The 19,600-nt window shown below is 45.1% G+C and overlaps 2 protein-coding genes across 3 annotated transcripts in view; both read left to right on the forward strand.

The window, feature by feature from the left end:
- The first annotated feature begins 817 nt into the window (after positions 1 to 817).
- LOC141104817 (uncharacterized) lies at positions 818 to 9,670 on the forward strand. Of its 2 annotated transcripts, XM_073594585.1 has the most exons (7): positions 818 to 924; positions 5,116 to 5,235; positions 5,366 to 5,536; positions 5,623 to 5,746; positions 5,863 to 5,960; positions 6,073 to 6,214; positions 7,851 to 9,670. In XM_073594585.1, exons 2-7 carry the CDS (start codon positions 5,140 to 5,142, stop codon positions 8,984 to 8,986), a joined length of 1,767 nt encoding a protein of 588 aa, XP_073450686.1. In that variant the 5' UTR covers positions 818 to 924; positions 5,116 to 5,139; the 3' UTR covers positions 8,987 to 9,670. The 2 variants fall into 2 exon arrangements, with proteins under 2 accessions (XP_073450686.1, XP_073450687.1); XM_073594586.1 differs by lacking the exon at positions 818 to 924 and having other exon boundaries at positions 5,210 to 5,308; positions 5,428 to 5,536.
- Positions 9,671 to 16,062: 6,392 nt separating this feature from the next.
- Positions 16,063 to 19,600, forward strand: part of LOC141106861 (uncharacterized) — a 46,656-nt gene continuing 43,118 nt past the window's right edge. Inside the window, 8 exon segments of the mRNA XM_073597790.1 lie at positions 16,063 to 16,198; positions 16,602 to 16,713; positions 16,844 to 17,014; positions 17,101 to 17,298; positions 17,411 to 17,602; positions 17,689 to 17,812; positions 17,929 to 18,026; positions 18,139 to 18,280. Coding sequence (XP_073453891.1) covers positions 16,636 to 16,713; positions 16,844 to 17,014; positions 17,101 to 17,298; positions 17,411 to 17,602; positions 17,689 to 17,812; positions 17,929 to 18,026; positions 18,139 to 18,280 — 1,003 coding nt within the window. The 5' untranslated portion in view covers positions 16,063 to 16,198; positions 16,602 to 16,635.

Below are 19,600 nucleotides of genomic sequence, written 5' to 3' on the forward strand. Positions count from 1 at the left end.
ATATTTATTGGGTGTAATTGTGAAAAGCACAGTGCTTTTCACAATTACACCCAGCAGCAATGGAGTTATTTGATTTCATAAACGAAAAAAGAGTTAACACAGAGGAGATTTTCTCACAAAGTGCACCTAATGCAGACACTGAATATAATATATATCTAATGGACACATAAAAAAATGTCAATTCAATAAAACATACACAATGCTGTTCACTATAGATATGCAGTAATGTGCAAAATGTATAGGCAGTTCAGAAATAAAAATGCTGTAAATGAAGAATGCTTTCAGAAATAGAAGTGTTAATAGTTTATTTTTTTTTATAAATGAACAAACTGGAAAGTAAATGAACAGAGGAGAAATCCAAATCCAATCCATATTTGGTGTGACCGCCCTTTTCCTTCATACCTAACATCATCTCTTCTAGGTAGACTTGTACACAGCTTTTGAAGAAACTCGGCAGGTAGGTTGTTCCAAACATCTTAGAGAACAAAGCACAGATCTTCTGTGCATGTCGGCTGTTAAAGTATTTAAAAAACACCGGCTGCAGTTTGTATTTTATCCACAAGGTGGTGAACTCACTTATTGTCAGTGGAATGCAGAGACGGGAAGTGATAGAAGATACAGACAGGAAGTGATGTCATCTACAGACAGGAAGTGATGTCATCTACAGACAGGAAGTGATAGAAGATACAGGCAGGAAGTGATGTCATCTACAGACAGGAAGTGATAGAAGATACAGGCAGTAAGTGATGTCATCTACAGACAGGAAGTGATAGAAGATACAGACAGGAAGTGATGTCATCTACTGACAGGAAGTGATAGAAGATACAGGCAGGAAGTGATGTCATCTACAGGCAGGAAGTTCCTAGAGAGAGCAACATTTGCAGGAAGTAGAGGGAGAAATTCCTTCACTCGGCCGCAGAAGAGGTAATGAGAATTGTTTTACATTTATATCCAGTAATCCCCTTCCTCCATAGTCACTGAGATGGCTTTTAAATTCAGCAGATGCTTCTACACTATTATAATATGTACACAGAAAATGTCCATCCAAGGCCTCTGGTTTATGGATCAGATACATCCTAAATCTAGAGCCATTTATCCAACTGTTTATCCAGAGACTCTGTGTTACAGAATTAGATACACGATGGACAGGAAGTGGAAGAAAGAAGTCCTAACTCTTCCCCAGTCATTTCAAGTTAAAAAATGGAAGATTTTGGTAGGATTTGTTATTTAAAGGGAATTTACAATGTACAAACTAAGGAGGAACTCTGTGCAGACATTATTCATCCCAGTACAGTCCAGATAATTCTCTGTTTATTATCCGTCTACAGAGAGGAGAGTCTTGTATAGATCACATAAATAAAGATGGAGATGGGCCAAAATCATATGACTGAAAGGTAGGGTGACCACATTTCCAAACTGCCATTCAGGGACACCTCGCGCCCCCCCGCGCCCGCCCAAAAAAGATGGTTTTTGATACTTTCTTTTGCCAATTTTTGGGGAAAAAAAGCAAACAGTAGTAACCAGTTTAGACAGGTGGTATGCAATGTGCGGGGGACAGCAGCAGAACGGAGGGGGAGTGTGGGGGGACAGCAGCAGAATGGAGGGGGGTGGGGGACAGCAGCAGAATGGAGGGGGAGTGTGGGGGACAGCAGCAGAACGGAGGGGGAGTGTGGGGGACAGCAGCAGAATGGAGGAATAGTGTGGGGGACAGCAGCAGAATGGAGGGGGGTGGGGGACAGCAGCAGAATGGAGGGGGAGTGTGCATTGCTCACTGTAACAAAGAAGTGTAAAGTTACACTAACCTGGAAGTTTGTCAAGTTTGTCTGGTGGCGGCAAACTCACGGACCTTGTGGGCGGGAGGGAGGGAGGACTTGGACGATCTGTTTGGAGAGAAGTTGAACTGTGGACTGGAGACTGACTGACTGACTGGAGAAGTCGGAGTCGGGTTGCGCAGCGCTGCTGGCAATGTGCTGCTGCTCTCTGCTGCACCGGCTCCGGCCGGCTGCTGGAGTAGTCGGCGGCCCCGGGACTGGCACTGATTGGGCACAGGCTAGTAAGTGTGGCTGGCTGCCTGGGCCAGGCTGGCGGCTGCTCTCTCTATCTCTCGGAGCGGAGGACAGAGGCGCGCTGCTCAGCTGTAGCCGTAGGTGCGGGTGCCCAGTGCCCACAATGTGCCTGACTGCCCACGTGCCATTCAGGGACACCTCGCCCCCCCCCCCCCCCCCCCCCCCCGCCCAAAAAAGATGGTTTTTGATACTTTTTTTTGCCAATTTTTGGGGGAAAAAGCAAACAGTAGTAACCAGTTTAGACAGGTGATATGCAATGTGCGGGGGACAGCAGCAGAACGGAGGGGGAGTGTGGGGGGACAGCAGCAGAACGGAGGGGGAGTGTGGGGGGACAGCAGCAGAATGGAGCGGGAGTGTGGGGGACAGCAGCAGAACGGAGGGGGAGTGTGGGGGACAGCAGCAGAACGGAGAGGGAGTGTGGAGGACAGCAGCAGATCTGAGGGGGAGTGTGGGGGACAGCAGCAGATCTGAGGGGGAGTGTGGGGGACAGCAGCAGATCTGAGGGGAATTGGGGGGGGACAGCAGCAGATCTGAGGGGTAGTGTGGGGGACAGCAGCAGATCTGAGGGGGAGTGTGGGGGACAGCAGCAGAACTGAGGGGGATTGGGGGGGACAGCAGCAGATCTGAGGGGGGAGTGTGGGGGACAGCAGCAGGACTGAGGGGAGAGGGGGGACAGCAGCAGATATGAGGGGGGTGGGGGGACAGCAGCAGATATGAGGGGGGTGGGGGGACAGCAGCAGAACGGAGGGGGAATGTGGGGGACAGCAGCAGAACTGAGGGGGAGTGTGGGGGACAGCAGCAGATCGGAGGGGGAGTGTGGGGGACAGCAGCAGATCGGAGGGGGAGTGTGGGGGACAGCAGCAGAACGGAGGGGGAGTGTGGGGGACAGCAGCAGAATGGAGGGGGAGTGTGGGGGACAGCAGCAGAACGGAGGGGGAGTGTGGGGGGACAGCAGCAGAACGGAGGGGGAGTGTGGGGGGACAGCAGCAGAATGGAGCGGGAGTGTGGGGGACAGCAGCAGAACGGAGGGGGAGTGTGGGGGACAGCAGCAGAACGGAGGGGGAGTGTGGGGGACAGCAGCAGAACGGAGAGGGAGTGTGGAGGACAGCAGCAGATCTGAGGGGGAGTGTGGGGGACAGCAGCAGATCTGAGGGGGAGTGTGGGGGACAGCAGCAGATCTGAGGGGAATTGGGGGGGGACAGCAGCAGATCTGAGGGGTAGTGTGGGGGACAGCAGCAGATCTGAGGGGGAGTGTGGGGGACAGCAGCAGAACTGAGGGGGATTGGGGGGGACAGCAGCAGATCTGAGGGGGGAGTGTGGGGGACAGCAGCAGGACTGAGGGGAGAGGGGGGACAGCAGCAGATATGAGGGGGGTGGGGGGACAGCAGCAGAACGGAGGGGGAATGTGGGGGACAGCAGCAGAACTGAGGGGGAGTGTGGGGGACAGCAGCAGATCGGAGGGGGAGTGTGGGGGACAGCAGCAGAACGGAGGGGGAGTGTGGGGGACAGCAGCAGAATGGAGGGGGAGTGTGGGGGACAGCAGCAGAATGGAGGGGGAGTGTGGGGGACAGCAGCAGAACGGAGGGGGAGTGTGGGGGACAGCAGCAGAACGGAGGGGGAGTGTGGGGGACAGCAGCAGAACGGAGGGGGAGTGTGGGGGACAGCAGCAGAACGGAGGGGAAGTGTGGGGGACAGCAGCAGAACGGAGGGGGAGTGTGCATTGCTCACTGTAACAAAGAAGTGTAAAGTTACACTAACCTGGAAGTTTGTCAAGTTTGTCTGGCGGCGGCAAACTCACGGACCTTGTGGGCGGGAGGGAGGGAGGACTCGGACGATCTGTTTGGAGAGAAGTTGAACTGTGGACTGGAGACTGACTGGAGAAGTCGGAGTCGGGTTGCGCAGCGCTGCTGGCAATGTGCTGCTGCTCTCTGCTGCACCGGCTCCGGCCGGCTGCTGGAGTAGTCGGCGGCCCCGGGACTGGCACTGATTGGGCACGGGCTAGTAAGTGAGGCTGGCTGCCTGGGCCAGGCTGGCGGCTGCTCTCTCTATCTCTCGGAGCGGAGGACAGAGGCGCGCTGCTCAGCTGTAGCCGTAGCAATAGGTGCGGGTGCCCAGTGCCCACAATGTGCCTGACTGCCCACGTGACGACGACGTACGGTGTCAGCTGACGTCACTGGTTGCTAGACGCGGGGCGGGCGGCCCTAGCCTAGCAACCAGTTAAGCATATGATGTGTGTGTCTTACGGTTACACAGTGTATGATTATAAGGGTGGCGGAGTCGGACTGGTGCCGGCGGTTTGGTTTTCTTTTTCATTCCGGGACACTGTATTGTCCCGGAATGAAGGTGTCCCGGGACACGGGACAAAAATCTGAAATAAGGGACAATCCCGGGCAATCCGGGACAGGTGGGCACCCTTGTACACAGTTACATATCCAACTATCCATCCAAGGCCTCTGGTTTATAGACCAGATACATCCTAAATATAGAACCATTTATCCAACTGTCCATCCAGAGCCTCTGGTTTATAGACCAGATACATCCTAAATATAGAGCCATTTATCCAACTGTCCATCCAGAGCCTCTGCTTTATAATCAAGATACATTCTAAATATAGAACCATTTATACAAGTTTTACTCCAGAGCTTCTGGTTTATAGACCAGATACATCCTAAATATAGAACCATTTATCCAACTGTCCATCCAGAGCCTCTGGTTTATACTTCAGATACATCCTAAGTATAGAACCATTTATCCAACTGTCAACCCAGAGCCTCTGGTTTATAGACCAGATACATCCTAAATATAGAACCATTTATCCAACTGTCAACCCAGAGCCTCTGGTTTATAGACTTAGATACATGCTGGATAGGAAGTGAAAGAAAGAAGTCCTAAATCTTCCCCAGTCATTATAAGCCTATAATGAAATATTTTGGTAGGAGTTGTTATTTAAAGACAATTTACGATGTTAGAACTCTGGAGGAACAGTGTGTGCAGACATTATTCATCCCAGTGCAGTCCAGATAATTCTCAGTTTATTATCCGTCAACAGAGAAGAGAGTCCTGTATAGATCACATGACCACATCAATGAAGATGGAGACGGGCCAAAATCACATGACTGAAAGGATATTGGACCTCACCCTGGAGATCATCTACCTGCTGACCGGAGAGGTGAGGAGGATTCTGGGAGGTCACATAACAACATTCTTATCTCTATGAATAAAACGCAGAACTGGCCAGAGAGGTGAGGAGGATTCTGGGATGTCTGTAGTGATATTTGTTACTTTCTCTCTTTACACAGGATCATAAAGTAGTGAGAAAAATATCTGGTGATCCGTTAACACCCAGCAGCCTTCTTCACAGGACATCACCCATCACAGTGCCTCCACCTCACTGCCTGACAACAGAGGTAACCAGTGCCAAGAAGATTCTAGAAGTTACCAAGAAGATCACTGAGCTGCTGACAGGAGAGGTGAGCGGTGCCGGGAATTCTGGGACATTATCCAGTAACAGACAAGGGATGTGTCTGGATGGTGACTGTATCATTGTGTGTGTCAGGTTCCTATAAGGTGTCAGGATGTCACTGTCTATTTCTCCATGGAGGAGTGGGAGTATTTAGAAGGACACAAGGATCTCTACAAGGATGTCATGATGGACAATCAGCCGCCTCTCACATTACCGGGTAAGAGGAGACTTTATTGTAAAGGAGAGAGCAGTACGGAGGATCCACCTAGATCCCCCATCATCTGATAAACACATAGAAACAATGTATTCAGTCAGTGTGTGTGTTTCCTACAGATGGATCCAGTAATGGGAACCCACCAGAGAGATATCCCCCTCCTCTGTATTCCCGGGATTCCACAAAGGAAGATCACACAATCCCTCACCATCATCAGGTAGGTGGTACTGAGCAACTAGAACTAAAAATATATTCTAATCTATGAGAGGATATTCTGTGTAATCTCTTGTTTCTTTTTATCAATATATTCTACCATCTTTGGGGTTTAGGGTGAAGAACTGAAAGACATCAAAGTTGAGGATAAAGAGGAAGAAGAAGAGAGGTTGGTGAGTGGAGATCAGCAGTCTATGGAGGAGGGGGAGATGACTATGGAAAGTAAACAGGAGGAATCTTCTCTACATATGGACACAAGTAAGTTAAAAAATCACTAAATATAGAACCAGTTCTCATTATTATTATGGGAGTATTTAGAAGGACACAAGGATCTCTACAAGGACGTCATGAATCAGCCATCAATCACATCACCAGGTAACAAGGTACTTTACTGTAAAGGAGAGAGCAATACGGAGGGTCCACCTAGATCCCCCATCATCTGATAAACACATAGAAACAATGTATTCAGTCAGTGTGTGTGTTTCCTACAGATGGATCCAGTAATGGGAACCAAACAGAGAGATGTCCCCGTCCTCTGTATTCCCGGGATTCCCACAGGAAGACCACACCATCCCTAATTTTATATATATTGGGTATAGTCATCTAGAACAAGACTATCCCTCAGCCACACAGCTCTAAACACAAGGCACCTCTTCCATATACAGATTTTTTTTCTTATTTAATTACACTCAAACTTTGCTGCCCATGTACAAAATAAAAAATAAATAAAGTGCGCTAATTATATAAAAATACACACATAGATGTGAATACATGTGGGTAGTAGTGAAAACCACAATCTACTGAGAGCAAGTAAATGACTCCATGAGTGGTAAAAGTATATAAGTGCAAAACATAAAAACTCAAATAAAAAGAAGAAACAAAAAATGTGTACATGTGAAATACAATGATATTAATAGCGTGAAAATCTGAAAATCAAACAAACTCAGTCCATGGGTTCAAATATAAAAAGTTCATCAGTGAAAAAAAGCTTCCATCCACTATACAGCTCAGCAGCAACTAATCCCCCTATGAGTGGATTGACAAAGGAGAGAGATGTGCAGGATGGTGCAAATCCACTGGCGGTGACTCCAATAAGTGAGAAAGTGATAAAGGTGGACTCTTACCCTCCGTGTTGGACCCCCTCCTTGGCAGGGTCTATCAGGCATGCAGATATTTGCCCTCTGCAGGGACCATGTAATGAGAAGATCTCCCCAGCAGCTGTTAGGAATGTTGTCTCCGATCCGGGCTGGTCCAAGTGAAACGCCTCTCCAGGTATGGTATGAGACAGCTGGAGAGGTAGTATAGAGGTGGGGTTCCTGGATGATCTTGGGGGATAGAAGGGGGATGTAAACCCTTGTCTTTTTTCACCTTAATGCATCCTGGTAGTCACCGGCCCCCCCCAGCCCCCCCCCCCCCCCCCCCCCATTTTTCTTACCTGAGCCCCTGCATCTGTTCGGCGGGGATGCGCTGTCCCTCTCTCCACAGGGTCTCAGCTCTTGATTGACAGCAGCGCAGCCATTGGCTCCCGCTGCTGTCAATCAAATCCAAATGACATGGGCTTCGGGGGGGGGCCAAGTCCGGCATTCTTGTCTGTGGACAAATTCCGGTGAGTTCTCTGATGTGAAGGTGGAGGATAGCGGGTGGTGTGGAGCACTGAGAACATTTCTATTAAACTCTGGAAGAGAATTTTGCACACGAGAACAGAAGAGACATAGCACTGTGCACTTTGTGTTTGGAGCGCCGGACACTTTCACTTGGTTTGTATTCATATTTTTCTCTTTTAATTGCCCCCAAATCCATGCCAGAGCTCTTATAGATTATTTGGTGATGGACCAACATATATGACTCCTGAATGGAAGGTTATAACATTTAATGTTAAATTGTTTCTCAACAGGTGGACACAATGTCCGGAATACCTCTGAGGAACATCTCATTGTATCTCCAGATTATAATGCAGAAAATAATAACATTGTGCAATATTCTCCAGGAGGAAATCCCGTTACTCCAAATCTACATCCCAGACCTTCCCAATTGGGGAGATCAATGGATCCCTCTAATCCTGAGGAATCTTCTGATGGATCACACACCAAGACTATAGGATCTCACAGTACAGATACTTCAACAGATCCATCTATTCCCGAGGAATCTTCTTCAAGCCATGAAGGAGTTCACAGAGGAGAGAGTTCATTGTCATGTTCAAAGTGCGGGAAATTGTTTACAAAAAAACAGTTACTTCTTAGGCACAAGAAAATTCACACAGGTGAGCGTCCCTATTCATGTTCAGAGTGCGGGAAATTTTTCAATAATAAAGGAGATCTTGTTAAACACCAGAGAATTCACACAGGTGAACGTCCTTATTCATGTTCAGAGTGTGGGAAACATTTTACTTGTAATGGACTCCTTCTAAGACACCAGAAAATTCACACGGGCGAACGCCCCTATTCATGTTCAGAGTGCGGGAAATCTTATAATGATAAAACAAACCTTGTTAATCACCAACGATTTCACACTGGTGAGCGTCCTTATTCATGTTCAGAGTGCGGGAAATCTTTCATTTATAAAGGAGACCTTGTTAAACACCAAAGAATTCACACGGGTGTGCGTCCTTATTCATGTTCAGAGTGCGGGAAATCTTTTATTTATAAAAGAGACCTTGTTAATCACCAGAGAATTCACACGGGTGAGGATCCCTTTACATGTTCAGAGTGCGGGAAATCTTTTATTTGTAAAAGAGACCTTGTTAAACACCAGAGAATTCACACAGGTGAGCGTCCCTTTTCATGTTCAGAGTGCGGGAAATCTTTCTATAATAAAGCAGACCTTGTGAGACACCAGAGAATTCACACGGGTGAGCGCCCTTTTTCATGTTCAGAGTGCGGAAAATCTTTCAATGATAAAGGAAACCTTGTTGCACATCAGAGAATTCACACGGGTGAGCGTCCTTACTCATGTTTAGAGTGCGGAAAATCTTTCATAGCAAAACGATATTTCGTTCAACACCAGAGAACTCACACTGGTGAGCGTCCTTAATCATGTGCAGTGTGTGATTCTGCTGGTGGCAGTGGTTTACCATAGAGCTGGCCGTGGACCAGATGTTCCCTGGCCATCTCTATGACCCTCGGAGGCTGGAAGCGACGTCATGACGTCACTTCCCGGAGCCAGCAGATATAAACATTGACTTTTTTTGCCAGAAAGCCTGAGATTTTTTTTTATCTCAGGCTTTCCAGCACAGAGATGAGATGTTGGGACTTATAGACCTCAGATCTCTTTGTAAGGAGGACCTTTCATGCCCTGTTCCTATTACAAGGGATGTTTACATTCATTTTAAAAGGAATAAAAGTGATAAAAAAAATGAAATACAAACAAAACATAATATAACAAAAATAAAAGAAACAATAAAAAAAAATGTTTACGTGCCCCCACCCCCTTGTGATCGCACGCAGAAGTGAACGCATAGGTAAGTTGCGCCCGCATAAGTAAACGCCATTCAAACCACACATGTGAGGTATCGCCATGAACTTTAGAGCGAGAGCAATAATTCTAGCACAAGAAATCCTCTGTAAAAAAATTAAAGCTTAGCCTATGGAGATTTTTAAGTACCAAAAATTAGCTCCATTCCACGAGTGTGCACAATTTTAAAGCGTGACATATTAGGTATCTATTTACTCGGTGTACCATTATCTTTCACATTATACAAAAAAATTGGGGTTAATAATGTGGGGGGGGGTTTTTGGGGGGGGGGGTTTATTCATTAAAGTGAATTTTTCCTCCAAAAAATTGCTTTGAAAAATTGCTGCCCAAATACCATGTGACATAACAAATTGCAATGATCGCTATTTTATTTGCTAGGGTCTCTGCTAAAAAATATATCTAAATAATGTTTTGGAGTTCTGAGTCATTTTCTAGCAAGAAAATTATGATTTTTACATGTAGGAGAGAAATGTCAGAATTGGCCTGGGTGGCAAGCAGTTAAGACAGATAAAGCTTTCTTTTGGTTGTGTTTTTGTTTACTCTGTAATAGAAAAAAAAAAGTTTTCCTTCATTTTCTGTTGCAAATAAATCATCTTTCTTCAAAATGTATTCTGCTATATTTCTTTTCTAAAATAAAAAAATAATCAGTATGTATTATTTAGTCTGTGTGACAGTTTTACAGTCTAAAAACTATGATAGAAATTTCTGAAAATCGATCAGTCCTGAGGTTCTGATGGCCTATCTCGTTTCCTGCGGCCCTAAAATAACAGGACACTACAAGTACCCACCAAATGACCTATTCTTGGAAAGTGTACACCACAAAGTATTTAGTAAGAGACATGGTGAGTTTTTTGGAAGTTGTAATTTTTCACCACAAATTTGGGAAAAATTAAGAAAGTAAATTAAATTTTATTTTATTTCACAAAGTTGTCATTTTAACTATTTGTCACTTACAGCATGGGCATACTTAAAACTACACCCTGAAACACATTCTACTGCCCTTCCTCAGTATGAGAATACCACATGTGTGAGTTTTTTGTTGCTTTTATGCATAGAGGGGCCCAAAATCCAAGGAGCACTTTCAGGCTTTCTAGGGGCATAAATTGCGCATCTAACTTTCTGTTTAACAATTCTTGAGGCTCTTACGTTACAGAACAGTTGAAAGACCCCAAAACTGACCCAATTTTGCAAAGTACACCCTCCAGCATATTTATTTGGAGGTATGGTGAGTCTTTAGAAACACTTTTTTGCCACAAGGTTTTGGAAAATGTTTTTTTTTTACATATAGCTGTCAATTAACAAGATATTTTTCAAACAGCATGGGCATATTTAGAATTTACCCCCTCCCCACAAAAAAATAAACACTCTGCTATTCCTCCTGAGCATGGGGATACCACATATAGGAGATTTTTTTTTGCAGTCTAGTCACATAGAGGGGCCCAAAATCCAAGGAGCGCCTTCAAGCTTTCAATAATCATAAATTAGGCATCTGTGTTTGGGGACCCGGGTCCTGCCCCAGGGGACATGTATCAATGGAAAAAAAAGTTTTAAAAACGTCCATTTTTTCGGGAGCAGTGATTTCAATAAAGCTTAAAGTGAAACAATGAAAGTGAAATATCCCTCTTAATTTCGTACCTGGGGGATGTCTATAGTATGCCTGTAAAGTAGTGCATGTTTACCATGTTTATAACAGTCCGGGAGAAAAAGGAAAAAAAAGTCATTTAAAAGTACTAGCGCTGGTGCCAGCTATTAAAGTGGTTGTAAACCCTTACAGACCACTTTGACCTACAGGTAAGCCTAGATTAGGGCTTACCTCTAGGTCCAAGAAATATCTCCTAAACCTACACGGTTTAGGAGATATTTCCAAAAAGACAGGCACCGCTGTCTATGGCGCATACGGCGTAGACAGTGGCGCGCAGGTGCACTGAGCGCGCCGCTGCTAACGGCGATATGCCGTTAATGGCGGCTCCCGCGCGCATGCGCGGGAGTGACGTCATTGCGGCTCTGGCCAATCACAGCACTGGAGCCACGATAGAAGAAAGATGATGGACGCTCCATACCAGAGGGGACAGCAGTGACATCGCAGGCTCCTTTGTCAGGTAAGTGACACATAATGGGCTACTATGCGATGCATAGTAGCCCATTATGCTTTACCTTTGCAGGGAAACAAAGAGGAAGTAAACCCATCAGTGTTTACTTCCTCTTTAATGAATTGTCGGTCCCGCCAATACACATAAAAGTCATTGAAAGTCATTGAAAAAAAAATGGCATGGGGTTCCCCCAAAAAGCCATACCAGACCCTTCAGATCTGGTATGGATTTTAAGGGGAACTCCGCGACAAAATTTCAAAAAAATTGGCGTGGGGTTTCCCCAAAAATCCACACCAGACCCTTATCCGAGCATGCAACCTGGCAGGCCGCAGGAAAAGCGGGGGGACGAGAGCCCCCCCCTTCCTGAACCGTACCAGGCCACATGCACTCACCATGGGGAGGATGTCCCCATGTTGATGGGGACAAGGGCCTCATCCCCACAACCCTTGCCCGGTGGTTGTGGGGGTCTGCGGGTGGGGGGCTTATCGGAATCTGGAAGCCCCCTTTAACAAAGGGGACACCTAGATCCCGGCCCCCCATGGTACCCCTACCATTTCACAAAAAGAAAGTGTCAAAATGTTAAAAAACCACAGGAGACGGCTTGGGACAGGTCCTTTATTAAAAATAAAAAAATAAACAAGAGATTCCAGCGATGTAATGCAATAAATCCATGCTCCTACTCCAGCGATGTAATCCAATTCTCGATCTACAGCGATGGATGATCTCCAGCGAGGAACACGCACAGGATCCTGCCTCCACCGGAGGCACCCAGCCAATGACGCTGCGCCAGCTTGACAGCTCTTATGTAGCTAAGGGTGGGGCCACCCGTCACGTGACCCCATCCCCCTCTGACAAGGGGAAACGCCGGGGTTTCCCAGTGACGTGTACTGGTGCCTCCGCCCCCTCTGATGCAATGCAGGATTCCCATTGTATCAGAGGGGGGCGGGGTCATCCGTACACGTAACTGGGAAACCACGGCGTTTCCCCTTGTCAGAGGGGGAGGGGGTCACGTCACGGGTGGCCCCGCCCTCAGCTACATATTTGTTTATTTTTAATAAAGGACTTGTCCCAAGCCGTCTCCTGTGGTTTTTTAACATTTTGACACTTTCTTTTTGTGAAATGGTAGGGGTACAATGTACCCCTTACCAATTCTCATAGGGGGGCCGGGATCTGGATGTCCCCTTTGTTAAAGGGGGCTTCCAGATTTTGATAAGCCCCCCGCCCGCAGACCCCCACAACCACAGGACAAGGGTTGTGGGGATGAGGTCCTTGTCCCCATCAACATAGGGACATCCTCCCCATGTTGAGGGCATGTGGCCTGGTATGGTTCAGGAGGGGCTGCGCTCTCTCATCCCCCACTCTTCTGCGGCCTGCCAGGTTTCGTGCTCGGATAAGGGTCTGGTGTGGATTTTTGGGGGAACCCCACAACATTAGTTTTTTTAATTTTGGCGCGGAGTTCCCCTTAAAATCCATACCAGACCTGAAGGGCCTGGTAATGGAATTTTGGGGGACCCCCCACGCATTTTTATTTTTTATCTTTCAATGACTTTCAATGACTTTCATGTGTATTGTCGGGACCGACAATTCATTAATAGCCGGCACTAGCCCTAATACTTTTAAATTACTTTTTTTTCCTTTAGAAATGTCATTTTGCTCTCGTACTGTTATAAACACGGGAACATGCGCTACTTTACAGGCATACTATAGACCAGTGTTTCTCAACTCCAGTCCTCAAGGCGCCCCAACAGGTCATGTTTTCAGGCTTTCCATTATTTTGCACAGGTTATTTGATCAGTTTTACTGCCTTAGTAATTACCACAGCTGTTTCATCTGAGGGAAATCCTGAAAACATGACCTGTTGGGGTGCCTTGAGGACTGGAGTTGAAAAACACTGCTATAGACAACCCCCAGGTGTGAAATTTAAAGGAATATTTACCTTTTATTGTTTCACTTTAAGCATTATTAAAATCACTGCTCCCGAAAAAAACACTGTTTTTAAAACTTTTTTTTGCATTGATACATGTCACCTGGGGTAGGATCCGGGTCCCCAAACACTTTTTATGACAATAACTTGCATATTAACCTTTAAAATTAGCACTTTTGATTTTTCATGTTCGTGTCCAATAAACTTAAATGGTGTTCACGTGTTCGAACAAATTTTTTGCCCTACACATGTTCTGGATGCAAACCAAACAGGGGGGTGTTCGGCCCATCCCTAAGGGTGACAGAGCTACAAGGCTCAAATAAGCATGGGAGCCTATTGTAACAGAAAGAAGCACGGTAGCTGACAGCTAGGTAACAGGTAACTGCCAGAGACATAGTTACAATGAGCCAGGGTCATACATGGTAAGGCAGAGAGAAGCTTAGTCAGGAAGCAGGCTAAGGTCAGTCCTAGGAAAGCAGGCAGAGCAAGGTCCAGTAGCAAACTGGGGTCAGTATCAGGAAAGCAGGCAAAGCGTAGTCAGTAATGAGTTGAGGTCAATATCTAGCAAGGTCAGGAGCAAGCTGGGTCAGCAACTAGAAGTCTCAGCAAAATCAGGAACAAAGGTCACAGGGAAGCTGAAGGACACCCAGTGATTAGCACACATCAAGACCTCCTTTACATAAGCATCTTGGCACCATTCCCAAGATTGGGTTGTGTAAGCGTCGACATGTCAGTGCATGTTGGTTAGTGGCCCAAGTTCATCTGTATGCTGAAATATGTGCACAAGCATTAGCTGCATGAGAATGAACATCAGCTGTATTAGTTTCCTGGTAGGGGCCCAAAATCCAAAGAGCACCTTTAGACTTGCAAAGGGCATAACTAGGCATTTCATTTCCTAACTACCTATTATATTTTGAAAGCCTTGGTTCCTGGCGATTAGGAAGTTTGTTGCTGGCTGCATTAATCTACTGACATTGTCATTGGTGTGGCAGTGATCAGAAACACTATTGCTGGCTTACAATGGTCTGGCAACACAGGCACTGGTGTGTCTAGGGACCAGGAAGACTGTTACTGACTTATACTGGTCTGATAACGCTGGGACTGGTTTTGCTACAATTAAGGATACTTTTGCTGGTCGCACTGGCCTGATGACACTGGGATTGGTGTGACAGTGATCAGGAACTGTTGCTGTCTTAAACTAGTCTGGCAACACTGGGGCTGGTGTGGTAGCAATCAGGAACACTGTTGTCAATTATAAGGGCTCCCTCCAGTCCTCCAGGGGGTTCCAAAATCAACATACCTCCCGTGCCATTATGAGGGTTCCCACCAGTCCTCCAGGGGGATCCCAACTCGACACACTTCCTGTGCTCATTATGAAGGATTCCTGCCATAATGCACTCCTCCACTAAATTCTGCACACCTCCAATGTCCATTATGATAGTTCCCACCAGTCCTCCAGTGGGATCCCAACTCGACACACTTCCTGTGCTCAATATGAAGGATTCCTGCCATAATGCACTCCTCCTCTAAATTCTGCACACCTCCAATGTCCATTATGAGGGTTCGCACCAGTCCTCCAGGGGGGTCCCAACTCTGCACATCTCCTGTGCTCATTATGAATGGGTTCCATAATCCCTACACATCCGTTTCTGCACACAGCCATTTTTATAAATAAAACTCTTTAAAAATCTACAGACAGTGACAGGACAGAAAAGAACCCACCCAAAGCAAATATGTAAAATAATTCCCTAAGAAAAAGTTTTTATGCAAACTCTTACAAGCTTAAGACTTTTTGTGTATCTGGCATAATTTAAGGATATAGTTTTTGCAAAGTTTTTGTTGTAATCTGTATGCCATACTTGGGTACAAATGTAAAGCCTGGCACCATTGAGCTAATGAGCAAATTCCATCCTGAAGCTTGAAATACGCAACTCTGGATAAACCACAGGACTTTTACAGGTCCCATGAATTACTATTTATTATGACTAAAACTATATATATATAATGGGTGTAATTGTGAAAAGCACAGTGCTTTTCACAATTACACCCAGCAGCAATGGAGTTATTTGATTTCAGAAACAAAAAAAGACTTAACACAGAGGAGATTTTCTCACAAAGTGCACCTAATGCAGACACTGAATATAATATATATCTAATGGACACATAAAAAAATGTCAATTCAATAAAACATACACAATGCTGTTCACTATAGATATGCAGTAATGTGCAAAATGTATAGGCAGTTCAGAAATAAAAATGCTGTAAATGAAGAATGCTTTCAGAAATAGAAGTGTTAATAGTTTATTTTTAATAAATGAACAAACTGGAAAGTAAATGAACAGAGGAGAAATCCAAATCCAATCCATATTTGGTGTGACCGCCCTTTTCCTTCATACCTAACATCATCTCTTCTAGGTAGACTTGTACACAGTTTTTGAAGAAACTCGGCAGGTAGGTTGTTCCAAACATCTTAGAGAACAAAGCACGGATCTTCTGTGCATGTCGGCTGTTAAAGTATTTAAAAAACACCGGCTGCAGTTTGTATTTTATCCACAAGGTTGTGAACTCATGTATTGTCAGTGGAATGCAGAGACGGTAAGTGATAGAAGATACAGACAGGAAGTGATGTCATCTACAGACAGGAAGTGATAGAAGATACAGGCAGGAAGTGATGTCATCTACAGGCAGGAAGTTCCTAGAGAGAGCAACGTTTGCAGGAAGTAGAGGGAGAAATTCCTTCACTCGGCAGCAGAGGAGGTAATGAGAATTGTTTTACATTTATATCCAGTAATCCCCTTCCTCCATAGTCACCGAGATGGCCTTTAAATTCAGCAGATGCTTCTACACTATTATAATATGTACACAGAAAATGTCCATCCAAGGCCTCTGGTTTATGGATCAGATACATCCTAAATCTAGAGCCATTTATCCAACTGTTTATCCAGAGACTCTGTGTTACAGAATTAGATACATGATGGACAGGAAGTGAAAGAAAGAAGTCCTAACTCTTCCCCAGTCATTTCAAGTTAAAAATGGAAGATTTTGGTAGGATTTGTTATTTAAAGGGAATTTACAATGTACAAACTAAGGAGGAACTCTGTGCAGACATTATTCATCCCAGTACAGTCCAGATAATTCTCAGTTTATTATCCGTCTACAGAGAGGAGAGTCCTGTATAGATCACATAAATAAAGATGGAGATGGGCCAAAATCACATGACTGAAAGGATATTGGACCTCACCCTGGAGATCATCTACCTGCTGACCGGAGAGGTGAGGAGGATTCTGGGAGGTCACATGACATCACTCTTATCTCTATTAATAAAACACAGACCTGACCAGAAAGGTGAGGAGGATTCTAGGAAGTCTGTAGTGATAATTGTTACTTTCTCTCTATACACAGGATTATAAAGTGGGGAGAAAAATATCTGGTGATCCGTTAACACCCAGCAGTCGTTTTCACAGGACATCACCCATCACAGTGCCTCCACCTCACTGCCTGACAACAGAGGTAACCAGTGCCAAGAAGATTCTAGAAGTCATCAACAAGATCACTGATCTGCTGACAGGAGAGGTGAGCGGTGCCGGGAATTCTGGGACATTATCCAGTAACAGACAAGGGATGTGTCTGGATGGTGACTGTATCATTGTGTGTGTCAGGTTCCTATAAGGTGTCAGGATATCACTGTCTATTTCTCCATGGAGGAGTGGGAGTATTTAGAAGGACACAAGGATCTCTACAAGGACATCATGATGGAGAATCAACAGCTTTTCAATTATGTAAATATGAAAAACAATAATTTCCATAATGGGATTTTAATACTTACGCTGGAGATCGTCTGTCTACTGACTGGAGAGGTGAGGAGGATTCTGGGAGTGTTTAATAATTCTTAACTCTTTTATTAAAACACAGACCTGCCTTGTCATGTGAGGAGGATTCTGATATACTATTAATTGATGTATTTTACAGGACTGTACTGAAGTTATGAAGTCATCTATTGAGAATTATATAAGAGGGAGGAGTCACCACTTGTCCACAAGACAAAGAGAAAGACAAGACCCCATCACCATGCATCCACCACCCCTCCTAACTCTACAAAAAAATAATAAGAAGAAGATTCTAGAAGTCACCAACAAGATCACTGAGCTGCTGACAGGAGAGGTGAGCGATGCTGGGAATTCTGGGTCATTATCCAGTATCAGACAAGGGATGTGTCTGGATGGTGACTGTATCATTGTGTGTGTCAGGTTCTTATAAGGTGTCAGGATGTCACTGTCTATTTCTCCATGGAGGAGTGGGAGTATTTAGAAGGACACAAGGATCTCTACAAGGACATCATGATGGATAATCAGCCACCCCTCACATCACCGGGTAAGAGGAGACTTTATTGTAAAGGAGAGAGCAGTACGGAGGGTCCACCTAGATCCCCCATCATCTGATAAACACATAGAAATAATGTATTCAGTCAGTGTGTGTGTTTCCTACAGATGGATCCAGTAATGGGAACCCACCAGAGAGATGTCCCCATCCTCTGTATTCCCGGGATTCCACACAGGAAGATCACACAATCCCTCACCATCATCAGGTAGGTGGTACTGAGCAACTAGAACTAAAAATGTATTCTAATCTATGACAGGATATTCTGTGTAATCTCTTGTTTCTTTTTATCAATGTATTCTACCATCTTTGGGGTTTAGGGTGAAGAACTGAAAGACATCAAAGTTGAGGATAAAGAGGAAGAAGAAGAGAGGTTGGTGAGTGGAGATCAGCAGTCTATGGAGGAGGGGGAGATCACTATGGAAAGTAAACAGGAGGAATCTTCTCTACATATGGACACAAGTAAGTAAAAAAAATCACTAAATATAGAACCAGTTCTCATTATTATTATGGGAGTATTTAGAAGGACACAAGGATCTCTACAAGGACGTCATGAATCAGCCATCAATCACATCACCAGGTAACAAGGTACTTTATTGTAAAGGAGAGAACAGTATGGAGGGTCCACCTACATCCCCCATCATCTGATAAACACATAGAAACAATGTATTCAGTCAGTGTGTGTGTTTCCTACAGATGGATCCAGTAATGGGAACCAACCAGAGAGATGTCCCCGTCCTCTGTATTTCCCGGATTCCCACAGGAAGACCACACCATCCCTAATTTTATATATATTGGGTATAGTCATCTAGAACAAGACTATCCTTCATTCACACAGCTCTAAACACAAGGCACCTCTTCCATATACAGATTTTTTTTCTTATTTAATTACACTCAAACTTTGCTGCTCATGTACAAAATAGCAAGAACATCATCAATGTACCCACCCCACTACCCAATGTATCATGTATATTGTGCCCTACAAATGAAGTGGAGAAAGTGTACACCATTCGAAAAGTCCATCTCCATTCCTCAATATAACGTCATGTTCCCAACAAATGAGGGGATACTGTACACCAATGTTTCTCCACTCCAGTCCTCAAGTACCCCAACAGGTCATGTTTTCAGGCTGTCCATTATTTTGCACAGGTGATTTGATCAGTTTCACTGCCATAGTAATTACCACAGCCGTTTCATCTGAGGGAAATCCTGAAAACATGACCTGTTGGGGGTAGTTGAGGACGGGAGTTGAGAAACATTTCTGTACACCATATGAAAGGTCCATCTCCATTATTCATTATGTCATTATGTTTTCAAGAAATGAGGTGGAGGAAGGTCCATCTCCTTTCTCAATTTCCAACATGTAAGTGCTTCAATAGACCAAAAAAAAAAAAAACTGTCCAGTGCTCCACACACAATGTGCACAGTGCATTGTCTCTTCTGTTTTCTTGTGCAAAATTCTCATCCACAAATTAATAAAAATGCTTTCAGTGCTCCACACCACCCACTATCCTCCACCTACACATCAAAGAACTGACTGTAATTCCATGACTCCTCACTTACCAATGGGTCATTAGGAGCTTGTATCCATCAAGGGGAAGATCATCGAGGACCACCTTCTCGACGTCATCATTGACAGCAGTGCGGCTTCTCCCCATTCAGTCACCTTGCAGAGCTGTTGGAGTTGCTCTCTGACATTGGCGATATTCTATGTGCTAATTGGTGGACATCGCTGCAGAAGGTGATGGCATGGCAGCCATCGTTGTTGATGTTTCAGAGTCT

The sequence above is a fragment of the Aquarana catesbeiana genome, linkage group LG08, assembly GCF_042186555.1.
Source record: "Aquarana catesbeiana isolate 2022-GZ linkage group LG08, ASM4218655v1, whole genome shotgun sequence".
Taxonomy (NCBI): domain Eukaryota; kingdom Metazoa; phylum Chordata; class Amphibia; order Anura; family Ranidae; genus Aquarana; species Aquarana catesbeiana.